The 16,332-nt window shown below is 44.7% G+C and overlaps 1 protein-coding gene across 1 annotated transcript in view; it reads left to right on the forward strand.

Moving 5' to 3' along the window:
- LOC112261014 (CUB and sushi domain-containing protein 1-like) overlaps nucleotides 1-16,332 on the forward strand; it is a 208,810-nt gene that overhangs the window by 113,089 nt on the left and 79,389 nt on the right. Inside the window, 1 exon segment of the mRNA XM_042328356.1 lies at nucleotides 9,429-9,533. Coding sequence (XP_042184290.1) covers nucleotides 9,429-9,533 — 105 coding nt within the window.

Genomic DNA, 16,332 nt, shown 5'->3' on the forward strand with positions numbered 1-16,332 from the left:
TTGGATGACTAACAGTATCAGCTCCAGAGACCTTTTGAGATCCAGTTGGCTGTCATCTTGGCCTTCATTGCCTCCCTGTTAATTCTAGTAACAGCATTCCCACAACTTAACAGCTGTGTATGCTATCTAATGAAGATTTTGAATGCTATGGCTGTATTAGGCATGATCAGTGATACATATGGGCCGTATTAAAATAGAAAATAGAGGGCACTTCCCCTGTCTGGCAAATGTTTGTGTTTATCAATCTTGACTAGATCCACTAGTTCATGATTTTCAGTGTGTGTACGTCATTTTAAATGAGTCAGTAAGCTAGGCCAGTTGGGGAAGAAGCTAATGACTGACATCTACATTGGGGACAGTTGGGAACTCGGCAACCCTGAACTCACATGCCTGGTGCACCAGTGGGCAGCGGGTGTCTTAACTTAAGTCTGTCCTCCTTTAGCCTAACCCGATCATGCTAAATGAGAACTGATAGGAGTTAGCACAGTGTGCGTGTTAAACTGTGGGAGATTTCCATGGCAGGTTTAAAGTTCTCAAGCCTTCCTATCTTTGGCCTTTTAGGATGTACTCCTGTGGGTCAAAACTACATACCCTTAGATGTAGATTGTGGATGTGAGAATGAGTACACAAATATAATAATAATAATAATAATAATAAAAAATAAAATACAATATATATACAGTACCAGTCAAAAGTTCGGACACACCTACTCATTCAAGGGTTTTTCTTTATTTGACTATTTTCTGCATTGTAGAATTATAGTGAAGACATCAAAACTATGAAATAACACAAGTAGAATCATGTGTAAGCAAAGAAAGTGTTAAAGAAATCAAAATATATTTTATATTTGAGATTCCTCAAAGTAGCCACCCTTTGCCTTGATGACAGCTTTGCACACTCTTGGCATTCTCTGAACCAGCTTCACCTGGAATGCTTTTTCCCCCACATACTGTATGCTGAGCACTTGTTGGCTGCATTTCCTTCACTCTGCAGTCCAACTCATCCCAAACCATCTCAATTGAGTTGAGGTCGGGTAATTGTGGAGGCCAGGTCATCTGATGCCACACTCCATCACTCTCCTTCTTGGTCAAATAGCAATTACACAACCTGGAGGGTTGTTGGATCATTGTCCTGTTGAAAAACAAATGATAGTCCCCCTAAGCACAAACCAGATGGGATGGCGTATCTCTGCAGAATGCTGTAGGTAGCCATGCTGGTTAAGTGTGCCTTGAATTTTAAATAAATCACTGAGAGTGTCACCAGCAAAGCACCCCCACACCATAACAACACAGTTCCAACTGTGTGGGAACCACACATGCGGAGATCATCCGTTCACCTACTCTGTGTCTCACAAAGACATGGTGGTTGGAACCAAAAATCTAATTTGGACTCATTTCCACCGGTCTAATGTTCATTGCTCGTGTTTCTTGGCCCAAGCAAGTCACTTATTTTTATTGGTGTCCTTTAGTAGTGGTTTCTTTGCAGGAAATCGACCATGAAGGCCTGATTCACAAAGTCTCCTCTGAACAGTTGATGTTGAGATGTGTCTGTTACTTGAACTCTGTGAAGCATGTATTTGGGCTGCAATTTCTGGGGCTGGTAACTCTAATGAACTTATTTTCTGCAGCAGATGTAACTCTGGCTCTTCCTTTCCTGTGGCGGTCCTCATGAGAGCCAGTTTCATCATAGCGCTTGATGGTTTTTGCGACTGCACTTGAAGAAGCTTGAACATTTCTTGAGATTTTCTGTATTGACTGACCTTTATGTCTTAAAGTAATGATGGATTGTCGTTTCTCTTTGCTTATTTGAGCTGTTCTTGCCATAATATGGACTTGGTCTTTTACCAAATAGGGATATCTTCTGTATACCACCCCTACCTTATCACAACACAACTGATTGGCTCAAACGCATTAAGGAAAGAAATTCCACAAATGAACTTTTAACAAGGCACACCTGTTAATTGAAATGCATTCCAGGTGACTACCTCATGAAGCTGGTTGAGAGAATGCCAAGAGTGTGCAAAGCTGTTGAATGAGTAGGTGTGTCCAAATTTTTGACTGGTATATATATGCCACTTGCACTTGATCCCTCTCACTAGCACTGACTTTGCTGATAGCTACTTCATTACTATAACTGAGGAAATGTGGTTGTCCCATCTAGCTATCTTAAAATGCTTAAGTTGCTCTGGATAGAGCATCTGCTGACTGTAAATGTAAATGTAAAATGTGCATATCTGTTAGCCTGGTCTCCCCAGCAGGAGAGTATTCCCCCATTCCCCCTTCTGCAGGGGGAATGGGGGATTAACCTTTTTTGTACCTCCCAATGGAGATATATGTGGCCATGTCTCAAACAATGCCTTCTACAAGCCTGTAATGAACTCTGCTAGTGTCATGACAACAGGCTTTCCAAAGGTCAGGCAACTATGGATTTCAGTTGCTGGAACAGAGCAAATGGAATGGCAGCAAACACATGGAAATGATGTGTTTGATGTATTTGATACCATTCTTCCTATTCCACTCCAGCCATTACCATGCGCCCGTCCTCCCAATTTAAGGCGCCACCAACCTCCTTTGATGGAGTTGTGTGTGCTTTAAGGCAAAGTGTTTATGCCCAGATCTCATGCTGAATATATTGGTTCACTTTCCACCACCGAAAAAAGGTTGTCTGGCCCATCTTGCGAATTAATAAATAATGATGCCAGAGAGCACCTGGTGACGGTTGCATAAGAATCTGAAGGAAAATATCATGCTAATTTGGCTCCATTTTGAGCTTGGTTGTCCAGATGGCACAGCCACTGAGTCATCTCTAACACTGGTGAAATATCTCCAAATCAGCAATCAGTGACATTAGGAGGGGATAAGAGAGAGGGGAGGGGTGAAGACCGTATTGTGTGTGATGACACATTAAGATGCACAGTTTCCTCCATCGTTGTGTGGTCCGCCTTTACATCCTTGACACCCTCACCCATTATAATCAGGCTTTTCATTCTACTTTTAGTAACAAATCCATTAGGATAATTCTCTTAATTAAACTGTCAAAATGCTTTGTGTTCTCTGTCTCCCAGACTATTAACAGTCTGTAAAATGTGCAAATGATGAGGATATGCTGTTGAAAAATTGGTAGGTAAAGATAGGTAAAGATCAAGACAAATGTGATGATCGTGGACTACAGGAAAAGGAGGGCTGAGCACTCCCCCATTCTCATCGACGGGCTGTAGTGGAGCAGGTTGAGAGCTTCAAGTTCCTTGGTGTCCACATCACCAACAAACTATCATGGTCCATACACACCAAGACAGTAGTGAAGAGGGCACGACAATACCTATTCGCCCTCAGGAGACTGAAAAGATTTGGCATGGGTCAATAGATCTTCAAAAAGTTCTACAGCTGCAACATCGAGAGCATCCTGACTGGTTGCATCACCGCCTTAGTATAGGAACTGCTCTGCCTCCGACTGCAAGGCGCTACAGAGGGTAGTGCATACGGCCCAGTAAGTCACTGGGACCAAGCTTCCTGCCATCCAGGACCTCTATACTAGGCGGTGTCATAGGAAGGCCCTAAAAATTGTCAAAGACTCCAGCCACCGTAGTCATAGACTGTTCTCTCTGCTACCGCACGGCTAGCGGTACCGGAGCAACAAGTCTAGATCCAAAAGGCTTCCTAACAGCTTCTACCCCCAAGCCATGAGACTTCTGAACAGTTAATCAATGGCAGCTATTTGCATTGACCCCCTCCTTTTTCTACGCTGCTTATTATCTATGAATAGTGACTTTACCCCTACCTGCATGCACATCTCAATTACCTCGACTAACCGGTACCCCCTGTATATAGCCTCGTTATTTTATTTATTTTTTGTAAACATTTTCTTTAAACTGCATTGTTGGTTAAGGGCTTGTAAGTAAGTAAGCATTTCACAGTAAGCTCTAATACACCTGTTGTGACCTGCACGTGACCTGCACGTGACAAATACAGTTTGATTTGATTTAAACATGACATTTGTTGACAAAGTCTCTGTCCAATTACTCTAGCTGCTGTCGTTGCATAGCTTGGTATTCCTAGACTGGAACATGAATAACAGATTGTGGCTTTAATGACTTGCGGTAAATACTTACATTTGAAGCATGATTCATTTGTGATTGATGGAAATATAGGACTCCGAAGTTGCTCATTTACTGTTGCCGTCCCTAGATAGTGACAGTTTGTCTGGATACCTTTCTCATTCTGTGGCTTTGTCATTTATTGATGGTTTTGCTTCATCATGTTTAGAGATGAATGCCCAGTGGTTAATGTTGATGTTTTTTAAAATTGTACTTCATGATTGGTTTTCCTTGTAAATATTTAAACCAAATGAGCCATAATTACAAAAATTAATTTTCCCTGCTTCTTGGCTGTCACGCCCTGACCTTAGAGAGCCTTTTTATGTCTCTATTTGGGTTGGTCAGGGTGTGATTTGGGTGAGCATTCTTTATTTCTATGTTTTGGGTTTCTATGTTTTGTCCGGGTATGGTTCTCACTGTCTATCATTGTCTTTGATTCAGGAATCACACTTAGGCAGCCTGTTTTGCCACCTTAGGTTGTGGGATGTTGTTTTTCGTTAGCTCTGCGTAGCCTACGGAACGTGACGTTCGTTGTTCTTTTGTTGTTTTGTTTGGTGTTCAGATTAAATAAACTACCATGAACACATACCATGCTGCACCTTGGTCCACTTCTTCCGACGAGCGTTACAGAACATCCCACCACAAACGGACCAAGCAGCGTGGTAAGGAGAACTGGACATGGGAGGACATCCTGGACGGCAAAGGATCCTGGACGTGGGAGGAGATGCTGTCCGGAAGGGATCGCCTCATGGAAACAGGTGGAAGCAGCTAGGAAGGCAGAGGCGGCTAGAAAAGGGGCCCAGCGTTACGAGGGGACACGGCTAGCACGGAAGCCCGAGAGGCAGCCCCCCCAAAATTTGTTTTGGGGGGGGCACACGGGGAGATTGGCGGAGTCAGGTTATAGCCCTGAGCCAACTACCTGTGCTTACCATGAGTAGAAAGTGACTAGGCAGGCCCCATGTTATGCGGCTCTGCACAGTGTGTCTCCAGTGCGCACTCATAGCCCGGTGCGCTATATTCCAGCTCCCCACGCCGGCCGGGCTAGAGTGGGCATCCAGCCAGGACAGATGGTGCCGGCTCAGCGCATCTAGCCTCCAGTGCATCTTTTCGGTTCAGGTTATCCTGCGCCGGCTCTGCGCATTGTGTCTCCGGTGCGTCTCCACAGCCCAGTACATCCTGTGCCAGCACCCCGCAGTTGCCGGGCTAGGGTGAGCATCCAGCCAGGAGGGGTGGTGCCAGCTCTACGCTCCAGACCTCCAGTGTGCCTCCTCGGCCCAGTATATCCTGCGCCGGCTCTACGCACAGTGTCTCCGGTGCACTCTCACAGCCCAGTGCGTCCTGTGCCAACGCCCGCAGTTGCCAGGCTAGGGTGAGCATCCAGCCAGGACGGGTTTGGCCAGCTCTGCTCTCCAGACCTCCAGTGCGTCTCCATGGCCCAGTGATGATCCATGGCACGAAGCCTCCAGCGACGGCCTCCAATCCGGAGCCTCCAGCGACGGCCTCCAGTCCGGAGCCTCCAGCGACGAACTCCAGTCCGGAGCCCCAAGCGACGGACTCCAGTCCGGAGCCCCAAGCGACGGACTCCAGTCCGGAGCCCCCAGCGACGGACACAAGTCCGGAGCCCCCAGCGACGGACTCCAGTCCGGAGCCCCCAGCGACGGACTCCAGTCCGGAGCCCCCAGCGACGGTCCCCAGTCCGGGGCCCCCAGCGACGGTCCCCTTTATTTCTATGTTTTGGGTTTCTATGTTTTGTCTGGGTATGGTTCTCAATCAGGGACAGCTGTCTATCGTTGTCTCTGATTGGGAATCATACTTAGGCAGCCTGTTTTGCCACCTTAGGTTGTGGGATGTTGTTTTTTGTTAGCTCTGCGTAGCCTACGGAATGTGACGTTCGTTGTTCTTTTGTTGTTTTGTTTAGTGTTCAGATTAAATAAAGTATCATGAACACGCTGCACCTTCTTCTGACGAGCGTTACATTGGCTGAAAGTTCACATCAAGAAAATCTTAAATCATAGCACGGTTCTAGACTCCCTAATCACATGCACGTTCTAAATGTGCCAGATTTAATCCCACAAAATACATTTTAAGCTCATATGTGACTTATCTGACAAGCTCTAGAAATGCTGGAGATGCCTGTCTCACTAATATAAATGATGGACCTCTGAATAGCTGGACAGTGGATGAGCTCTACGGAGCTGTCAAACTTAATCCCAAAATTATTAGTCAAGTCATTCAAGCGTAAAGAAGAATTTTACAGACCCCAATCATCACCATAATGGACTATCTTATACCTTCCCGTTCTTCTACTGTCATGCTATGCTGGATCCCAATACATTACAGAAGCTCATTGCAAAGTGGGTGGCTCACTAACATGATTTGCAGGTGACCATATGTTAATATCTATCAAGTTAGTATTTTCCAGGAGAACTTTATTCATTTTATCAGATTAATTAATGTGAATGAATATAAACGTTGTTAGTATTTGGTCAGTCAACAGTTTGTCATGAGTGAGTAAAGGGTATTTTGCCATCTCATAGCATAGCTCTAAAATCTGTGAAAATGGCTCGATTGGAGGATAAACATGTAATATGTTTGACATTGTTGAAAAGCATAACAATTATTGTTTTCTTTAACTATGTCAAAGAACTTGTGAGCTGGGGTTTGAACATAATATATAAGCCTGCTAGTGAACTGGTGTATCAACAGAATTTGTTACTGTATCTTTAAACTGCCCAGGGGAGTTTCAACATTTCTTAATTAAACTGACCGATGCCGAAGACACCAGAGATGTATTGCTATTATAAAGTTTGATACAAGTGATGAATGACACAGTTTCAGGTTATATAACAACAGACTCTTTTTCAACAGCATGTTTGCTTACACATAGTGAACACTATGTTCTGATTTTTAGCAGCCTGAGCCAAAGGATATCATCCCAAAACAAAGGATACCACTCATTAATTAATCTACCACCTTGATACCCTCCTGTGAGCTCTGTAGACTTTTTTAAAGGCACCCTTGAGAGGACGTTGCCGCCCCTATTTCTACATAATTCCTGTCCTAGAGAGGAAATGCTTGTATAGGTTCTACCTCCGAAGAATGACGTATTGCTCCTAATACATATTCACGAATTAGGGATGTAAACATGGTAATTTCCACGTGAAGTGGAGAAACAACACTAGGGCACTGACAGTTGTCAGTGTAGCTAGCTAGAATGCTAACCTTATCTAGCTAGCTAACGATAGGTACTGTAACTGCCAAAATAAATGAAACACCAACATAAAGTGTAATAATAGGGCGTTGGACCACCATGAGCTGCACATTGGCATAGATTCTACAGGTGTTTGGAACTCTATTGAAAGGATGCGACACCATTTTCCATGGGAAATTCCATCATTTGTTATCAAATCACATGGTTAGCAGATGTTAATGCGAGTGTAGCGAAATGCTTGTGGTATGTTGTTGGTGGTGGTGGAAAATGCTGTCACAGGCTGCTCCAGAATCTCCCATAAGTGTTCAATTGGGTTGAGATCTGGTGTTGGTGACTAAGACACACACACAATTTAAACCCCCTATGCTTCTTTGAGACCCCTCTTTCAAAGTCACTGAGATCTCTTCTTCTAGCCATGGTAGCCAAAATAATGGGCAATTTTATACATGACCATTATACATGGCATGGTGGGATGTTAATGGCAAAATTAACTCAGGAACCACACTTGTGTGGAAGCACCTTCTTTCAACATACTTTGTATCCCTCATTTACTGAAGTGTTTCCTTTATTTTGGCAGTTACATGTAACCTGTATTTTGCTAACCTTATCTAGCTAGCTAATGTTATCTGTTGTTGCTAGGTTTTTTATTTTTATACACCGTATTTAAAAAAACGCCAACTAGGCTGGTTCTGGAACTGGATTTGTCATAATCATTTTGGGGAAACTTTGCAACAGATGGATAGGGAAACCAATATATTTGACATCTATTGTTATCTCCAAATTTCTTCCATAAATTGTGGCCACGAATCCACCTTAGAAATAGTTTGAAAGAATGCGATGAAGCTCCGGTAATATGGTTAAGTATTGAACGGTTTGTGATAGAGACATGTTATTTATCACTCCAATGGCGGCGAGCAATACACCACTCCAGCTAACGCTTGGCATTGCGCATGATGATCTTAGGCTTGTGTGTGGCTGCTCGGCCATGGAAACCCATTTCACGAAGCTCCCGATGAACAAGGGGTGTGAATATTTTCTGAAGGCACTGTATATACAGTTTATATTTTGTAATACAAGCGAGCTCAAAAATTAAGTGAAACTTTTAACTTTTTGATCCTTTTCATGTAAAAAAAATAGTGGAGGTGCTATTTTTATATGCTTCATGGCTCAGGAGCCCAAGTGGACATTGAAAGGCTATTTGGCTCAGCTCAATCATGCCTCGTGAAGAGGAAGAACATTGCAGGTGTTTCTGATTAATTAACAATGCCATGCTGGTGGATGGTAACTTTCAAATAAAACCCAGCCCTGAAACGGAACGTAGTCAGATAAGTATTTGCATGTCATCTCATAGGAAAAGACATTGCATTGACACGGATTTCCATGAATTTTCAACATCATGTTCAAATGTATCATACTTTGACTAAAACAATGACTTATTGACTTAAATCGTTGCGCAACATCATGGGTAAGCTCTGGGCATCGTCTTTCAGCAGCTGTGGGTGTTTAAATTGTACTTTGCCCCTGACAGTGTCAGATGGTTGACTGCCCCTTGGAAGCCTTTGCCTTTGCCTGACTAACCGGTGTCTGTATGTAGCCTCGCTACTTTTATATTCTCGCTACTGTATATAGCCTGTCTTTTTACTGTTGTTTTTATTTCATTACCTACCTATTGTTCACCTAATACCTTTTTTGCACTATTGGTTAGAGCCTGTAAGTAAGCATTTCACTGTAATATACACTGTTGTATTCGGCGCACGTGACAAATAAACTTTGATTTGATTTGATGAGAGCTCTCCCCTGGGAGATCAGTTCTTGCTGAAGATCAGCGACAAACTTCAATGGCCACTGCCTGTCAGAATTTATCGGCATATTTTGGATTCCTCTTCCTCCCTTTCCTGTTTGTTTCCTTTGGTTGTCTTCCAAAAATGATTGTATTTTATAAAGGAGGGAAAATGTCCATAGAATAGCAAACAGCTGTTCACCTTATTCTGTTTTGGCAATCAATATAAACTGTAGTCATTTGACATACCAATCCTCAAGAGAACATCCATATATAATCAGTAGTGCAAATGGACTTCTTTCAACAGTGAGATGAAAGTGGATTTCTTCTGTGATGCATTTCAGGTACAACTGCTCCAGCCTTGCTGAATAGTACCTCCAACCAGCTCTACCTTCACTTCCAGAGTGATATCAGTGTTGTTGCCGCTGGATTCCACCTTGAGTACAAAAGTGAGTACAGTGTGTCTCATTGTGAAATGTTAATTATCTCCATACCCTCTGCCACTGTAACGGAAAAAAAGGAATCCACAATATTTCCCCTTTGCAAATTACATTTAGCTTAAACAATCTATCTCCATCCCCCCTCTCTCTCTCTGTGCATGTAGTGGGTTTGTAGTATCACCTACAAGTGCAGTTAAAAATATCATGATCAAAAACTCTCAACAGGGCATTTTACTTTTGTATGTCCAGAATTAAGAAGCTCTGGGTGAGGTTTGTGGATTTTAGACATATGTAAAAGCTTAAGAAAAGTTACCAAAGCTGTCATCATAGTAGGCATTCTGTCCATCTGTTTATTAACTCACTACTGTAGCCTACTGAGTAAGACTGATTTGAATACAGTAACCTGTCTAAGGGAAAATTATAGGCTTTGGAAGGTTGTCAGCTTGCCTTTGGATGCCATCCCACTCAACTACTTTCACTCGAACAACAAAAGACCGTAGACCAAATAATTGCCCCCTCTTGAATCTCTACTGTGCTGTATAAACCAATGTACTTTAACAGGATCAAATAATACATAATCTACACATACACAGACCCTTGTTGCTAGATTAAGTGCCAACCTTTTTACAATATAAGGACAAGTGCATTACAACCGAAATGTTGTTAACCCAAAAATAAATACAAAGATTACTGGATGATTTAAAATCTAATGTCTCCACCTTTTACCTGCCTCTTAGATCAGTTGGAGACAGATTTTTACCATTGCCTCAGATTAGTTGGAGACAGATTTGTACCGCTGCCTCTTAGATCGGTTGGATCCAGATTTGTACCGCTGCCTCTTAGATGGGTTGGAGACCGATTTTTACCTCTGCCTCTTAGATGGGTTGGAGACCGATTTTTACCACTGCCTTTTAGATGGGTTGGAGACCGATTTTTACAACTGCCTTTTAGATGGTTTGGAGACAGATTTGTACCGCTGCCTCTTAGATGGGTTGGAGACAGATTTGTATTCTTAGATGGGTTGGAGACAGATTTGTACCGCTGCCTCTTAGATGGGTTGGAGACAGATTTGTACCGCTGCCTCTTAGATGGGTTGGAGACAGATTTGTACCGCTGCCTCTTAGATGGGTTGGAGACAGATTTGTACCGCTGCCTCTTAGATGGGTTGGAGACAGATTTGTACCGCTGCCTCTTAGATGGGTTGGAGACAGATTTTTACCACTGCCTTTTAGATGGGTTGGAGACAGATTTTTACCACTGCCTTTTAGATGGGTTGGAGACAGGTTTTTACCACTGCCTTTTAGATGGGTTGGAGACAGATTTTTACCACTGCCTTTTAGATGGGTTGGAGACAGGTTTTTACCACTGCCTTTTAGATGGGTTGGAGACAGATTTTTACCACTGCCTTTTAGATGGGTTGGAGACAGATTTTTACCACTGCCTTTTAGATGGGTTGGAGACAGGTTTTTACCGCTGCCTTTTAGATGGGTTGGAGACAGGTTTTTACCACTGACTCCTGGAGCCTGATGTGAATTCATTATTTTTATTCTGAAATGGGCTCCCAATCTGTGCTGTGTGGACCCTGATAGCATCAGAGATCCTCTGTCTCTGTGTCGACTTTCCTCACCTGGCTCTGTCTCAACAGAATAAACAGTGCCCTTTAGCTGCTGTGGCATGTCATGATGTATACTCTCTCTCAGTCCACTTAGAAGGATAGGCCCTATTTGCAGCCAGTGTGCGATGTGATATACAGTAGATCTAACCAGGAAACCTACCAAATTTGTATTTGAGCTTTACAACTAAATAACCTGTTCTCGGTTTCTCAAAAAACATCTTAAAGTTAATTTTCAGAACCTTTGTAGGAGGATCGTTAAATCTCAGAACTGTTTACCAAAAACATTTTTATTAACGTTGTGCTTGAAAAATGCTCGCAATCTAAGACCTGCCTCAGACCACCCATAGAACAGCGAAGTGCATCGCTAGATGGTTTTTTTGTCCTCCCACGACACTTTATACACTGAAGGTCTCCACTAAACATAAAATAACATGGTTTATCCAACTCTGTGACTGCCAATAACTTCAGAACAAAGTCGACTACAAATACAAAGTGGCCAATGTCTTTGCAATTGATACAAACAAAGCGACGTATAAAAATATGCTTCTAATGAAAACTGAGATGACTACATGTTGAAATACATTTCATGTTCAATCATTTGAGTTCTATTTTGCTACTTGTAGGCTACTGTCTGTAATTTGTCTCAGTATATTTAAGGATAATGTGCGAAATGAAATCTGTGATTTTGTGCATTTTTATTGGGTAAGCATTATGATAAGCCGCCTCAATATTTGAAGCCGTAAGTGGTAATATCTCTAAGAGCTGATCCGTCGTCTGTATTGTGAAATAATTACAAATATTTGAATGGAGAAGCTGACCCGAGACCAGTGCTCCCTGTAGGAAAGATGCATCGTTAAAATACTTGTAAGCCTAAGTTCCATCGCTATCGGGAAACCAGGCTCTGGTCTGTCATAAAGAGGGTTTTCAGTCTCTTATCTTGACCCGAGAGATTATTTCTCTCACTGCTGAATGAGCTGTAGCTTAATACGGAGGCCAGCAGCCATATTGCCCTGCCCCCCTATATTTCAGACCCCCCCTATATATCAACTAGCATTGGGCTCATGCATTTCTGCTCATGCATTTTCATTTCGATGCCAAACCCACCATTGGTGTGCGTGGCCAAAGAGCTATATTTTCATGTCATCCAACAAATGTTAACGCCTGAATTGAAGAGGGCAGTCCATAAGTGCAGATGAAGGATATCAAGGATCTGAAAGGATTCTGTATGGTGGAATTGTCAGTGGTGTAAAGCTCTTAAGTAAAAATACTTTAAAGTACTGCATTTGTAAATTATGTCTGAGTGTTGGAATGTGCCGGTCTGTCCATTAATAAAAATGTAAAAATAAAATCATGCCATCTGGTTTCTTAAAAAATAATAATTATATATATATAATTTACTCTTTACTTTTACTCAAGTATGACAATTTAGTACTTTTTCCACCATTGTACTTAAATACATTTAAATTCAGATACTTTAAGACTTTTACGCAAGTAGTATTTTACAGGGTAACTTTCACTTTTAGTAATTTTCTATTAAGATATCTTTACTTTTAAAGATGACAACTGAGTACTATTTCCACCACCGGGAATGGTCTAAGATCTCTTCCAATGTGTTCTCCAATTCATAAAATGTTTATCTGTTATCCTCATAAGGTGAGTTATTGAAGGTGAGTTATTGAAAGGTATTGAAAACAGGGGTGTCAATAATATTTACTCGTAGCTTTTTGAGAAAAAAATTATTACTGTTAAGCCAAATCTCTTTCTCTGTCACGCCCTGGTCTTAGTATTTTGTGTTTTCTTATTTATTTGGTCAGGTCAGGGTGTGACATGGGTTTATTTTGTGTTGTTTATATATGTTTTTTTTTGTAGGTTTTGGGATTGTGGCTTAGTGGGGTGTTCTAGCAAAGTCTATGGTTGCCTGAGGCGGTTCTCAATCAGAGGCAGGTGATTCTCGTTGTCTCTGATTGGGAACCATATTTAGGCAGCCATAGTCTTTGAGTGTTTCGTGGGTGATTGTTCCTGTCTCAGTGTTTTGTATGTCACCAGATAGGCTGTATAGGTTTTCACGTTCTGTTTGTTGTTTTGTATTTTGTGTTTATTCGTTTATTAAACATGTATCTAACTTACCACGCTGCATTTTGGTCCGACTCTCTTTTGACGGAAGAAAACCGTAACAGAATCACCCACCACACCAGGACCAAGCAGCGTGGTGACAGGCAGCGGCAGCAGGAGCAACCAGGGTTGGAATATACGACTTGGGAGGAAATAGACAGGTAGGCGGTCGACCCAGAGAGAGTGCCGGAGCCCGCCTGGGATTCGCTGGAGCAGTGCGAAGAGGGCTATAGGAGAATGGAGTCGAAGAGACAAGCACGGCGGCGCAGAAGGAAGCCCGAGAGTCAGCCCCAAAAATGTCTTGGGGGGGGGGGTTCAAACCTGTGCCAACTCCCCCTGTTTATCGTGAGGAGCAGCGATCACAGGACTTCTGGACGTGGGAGGAGATATTGGACGGAAAAGGACCCTGGACACAGCCTGGAGAATATCGCCGTCCCAAAGAAGAACTGGAGGCGGCGAAAGCGGAAAGGCGCTGGTATGAAGAGGCAGCACGGCGACGCGGATGGAAGCCCGAGAGTCAGCCCCAAAAATGTATTGGGGGGGGGGCTCAGGGAGAGTGTGGCAGAGTCAGGGTTCAGACCTGAGCCAATTTCCCCTGTTTATTGTGAGGAGCCAAGGAGGAGACCAGAACCAGAGCCGGTGTTGGAGGTGAGTGAAGCAGAGACTGTGAAGGAGTTAATGGGGAAAGTGGAGGAGAGAGTTATGAGGGAGTTGCTAGTTTGGTGCTTTAGGTATGATATTCGTCCGACGGAGCGTGTCGGGGATTTGATGGCACCTGGGTCAGCGCTCCATACTCGTCCTGAGGTGCGTGTTAGTCGGCTGGTGAAGAGTGTGCCAGCCTCACGCACTAGGCCTCCTGTGTACCTACCTAGCCTTGCAAGTCCTGTGCCAGTCCTGCTCTCAGGCTCTCCAGTACACCTTCACGGTCCGGTCCATCCTGTGCCACCTTCACACACCAGTTCTCCGGTGGCAGCTCCCCGCACCAGGCTTCCTGTGCGTGTCCTCGGTCCAGTACCACCAGTGCCAGCACCACGCACCAGGCCTTCAGTGCGCCTCGCCTGTTCAGCGCTGTCAGAGCCTTTCTCCTCTCCAGCGCTGTCGGAGTCTCCCGCCTGTTTAGCGCTACCAGAGCCTTCCTCCTCTCCAGCGCTGTCGGAGTCTCCCGCCTGTTTAGCGCTGCCAGAGCCTTCCTCCTCTCCAGCGCTGTCGGAGTCTCCCGCCTGTCTAGCGCTATCAAAGCCTTCCTCCTCTCCAGCGCTGCCGGAGTCTCCCGCCTGTTTAGCGCTGCCAGAGCCTTCCTTCTCTCCAGCGCTGCCGGAATCTCCTGCCTGTTCAACGCAGCCAGAGCTGCTAATCTGCATGGAGAAGCCAGAGCTGCCAGTCTGCATGGAGCAGCCAGAGCTTCCAGTCTGCATGGAGCAGCCAGAGCTGCCAGTCTGCATGGAGCAGCCAGAGCTACCAGTCTGCATGGAGCAGCCAGAGCTTCCAGTCTGCATGGAGCAGCCAGAGCTGCCAGTCTGCATGGAGCGGCCAGAGCTGCCAGTCTGCATGGAGCAGCCAGAGCTGCCGGTCTGCATGGAGCAGCCAGAGCTGCCAGTCTGCATGGAGCGGCCAGAGCTGCCGGTCTGCATGGAGCAGCCAGAGCTGCCGGTCTGCATGGAGCAGCCAGAGCTGCCAGTCTGCAGGGAGCAGCCAGAGCTGCCAGTCTGCAGCCAGGATCTTCCAGATCTGCCAGTCAGCCAGGATCCGCCAGTCAGCCAGGATCTTCCAGATCCGCCATTCAGCCAGGATCTTCCAGATCCGCCAGTCAGCCAGGATCCGCCAGTCAGCCAGGATCCGCCAGTCAGCCATGATCTTCCAGATCCGCCAGTCAGCCAGGATCCACCAGTCAGCCAGGATCTTCCAGATCCGCCAGTCAGCCAGGATCCGCCAGTCAGCCATGATCTTCCAGATCCGCCCGTCAGCCAGGATCTGCCAGAACCACCAGCTAGCCAGGATCCGCCAGTCAGCCAGGATCTGCCAGAACCACCAGCTAGCCAGGATCTGCCAGAGCCGACTACCTGCCTGAGTTTCCTCTCAATACTGGGCTTCCTCTCGGTACTAGGCATCCTCTCAGTGCTGAGCTTCCCCTCAGTGCTGAGCTACCCCTCAGTCCCGAGCTTCCCCTCAGTCCCGAGCTTCCCCTCAGTCCCGAGCTTCCCCTCAGTCCCGAGCTTCCCCTCAGTCCCGAGCTGCCCCTCAGTCCAGTGGGGTCCTTGGTGAGGGTTATTAGGCCAAGGTCGGCGGCGAGGGTCGCCAATCAAAGGACGCGTTACAGGGGGACTAAGACTTGGTTGGAGTGGGGTCCACGTCCCGAGCCGGAGCCGCCACCGTGGACAGACGCCCACCCGGACCCTCCCCTATGGGTTTTAGTGTGCGGCCGGGAGTCCGCACCTTGGGGGGGGGTTCTGTCACGCCCTGGTCTTAGTATTTTGTGTTTTCTTATTTATTTGGTCAGGCCAGGGTGTGACATGGGTTTATTTTGTGTTGTGTTTATATATGGGGGTTTTTCGTAGGTTTTGGGATTGTGGCTTAGTGGGGTGTTCTAGCAAAGTCTATGGTTGCCTGAGGCGGTTCTCAATCAGAGGCAGGTGATTCTCGTTGTCTCTGATTGGGAACCATATTTAGGCAGCCATATTCTTTGAGTGTTTCGTGGGTGATTGTTCCTGTCTCAGTGTTTTGTATTTCACCAGATAGGCTGTATAGGTTTTCACGTTCCGTTTGTTGTTTTGTATTTCGTGTTTATTCGTTTATTAAACATGTATCTAACTTACCACGCTGCATTTTGGTCCGACTCTCTTTCGACAGAAGAAAACCGTAACATTCTCTGAACAATTGTATTAGGGGAATTATATTAATTTATACTATGTTTTTGAGCATACAACATAGCTCAGTGTTTTATTTATTTATTTTATACAATCATATTTGCTCATCTTTATCAAGGGTTCAATAAATTCGGACCACACTGTATATGGAGAGGAGAATAATTATTTTTTATTTTTTAAAACTCTGTTTATTAAGTTTTACACACACACACACACA

The sequence above is a fragment of the Oncorhynchus tshawytscha genome, linkage group LG01, assembly GCF_018296145.1.
Source record: "Oncorhynchus tshawytscha isolate Ot180627B linkage group LG01, Otsh_v2.0, whole genome shotgun sequence".
In the NCBI taxonomy this organism is placed as follows: domain Eukaryota; kingdom Metazoa; phylum Chordata; class Actinopteri; order Salmoniformes; family Salmonidae; genus Oncorhynchus; species Oncorhynchus tshawytscha.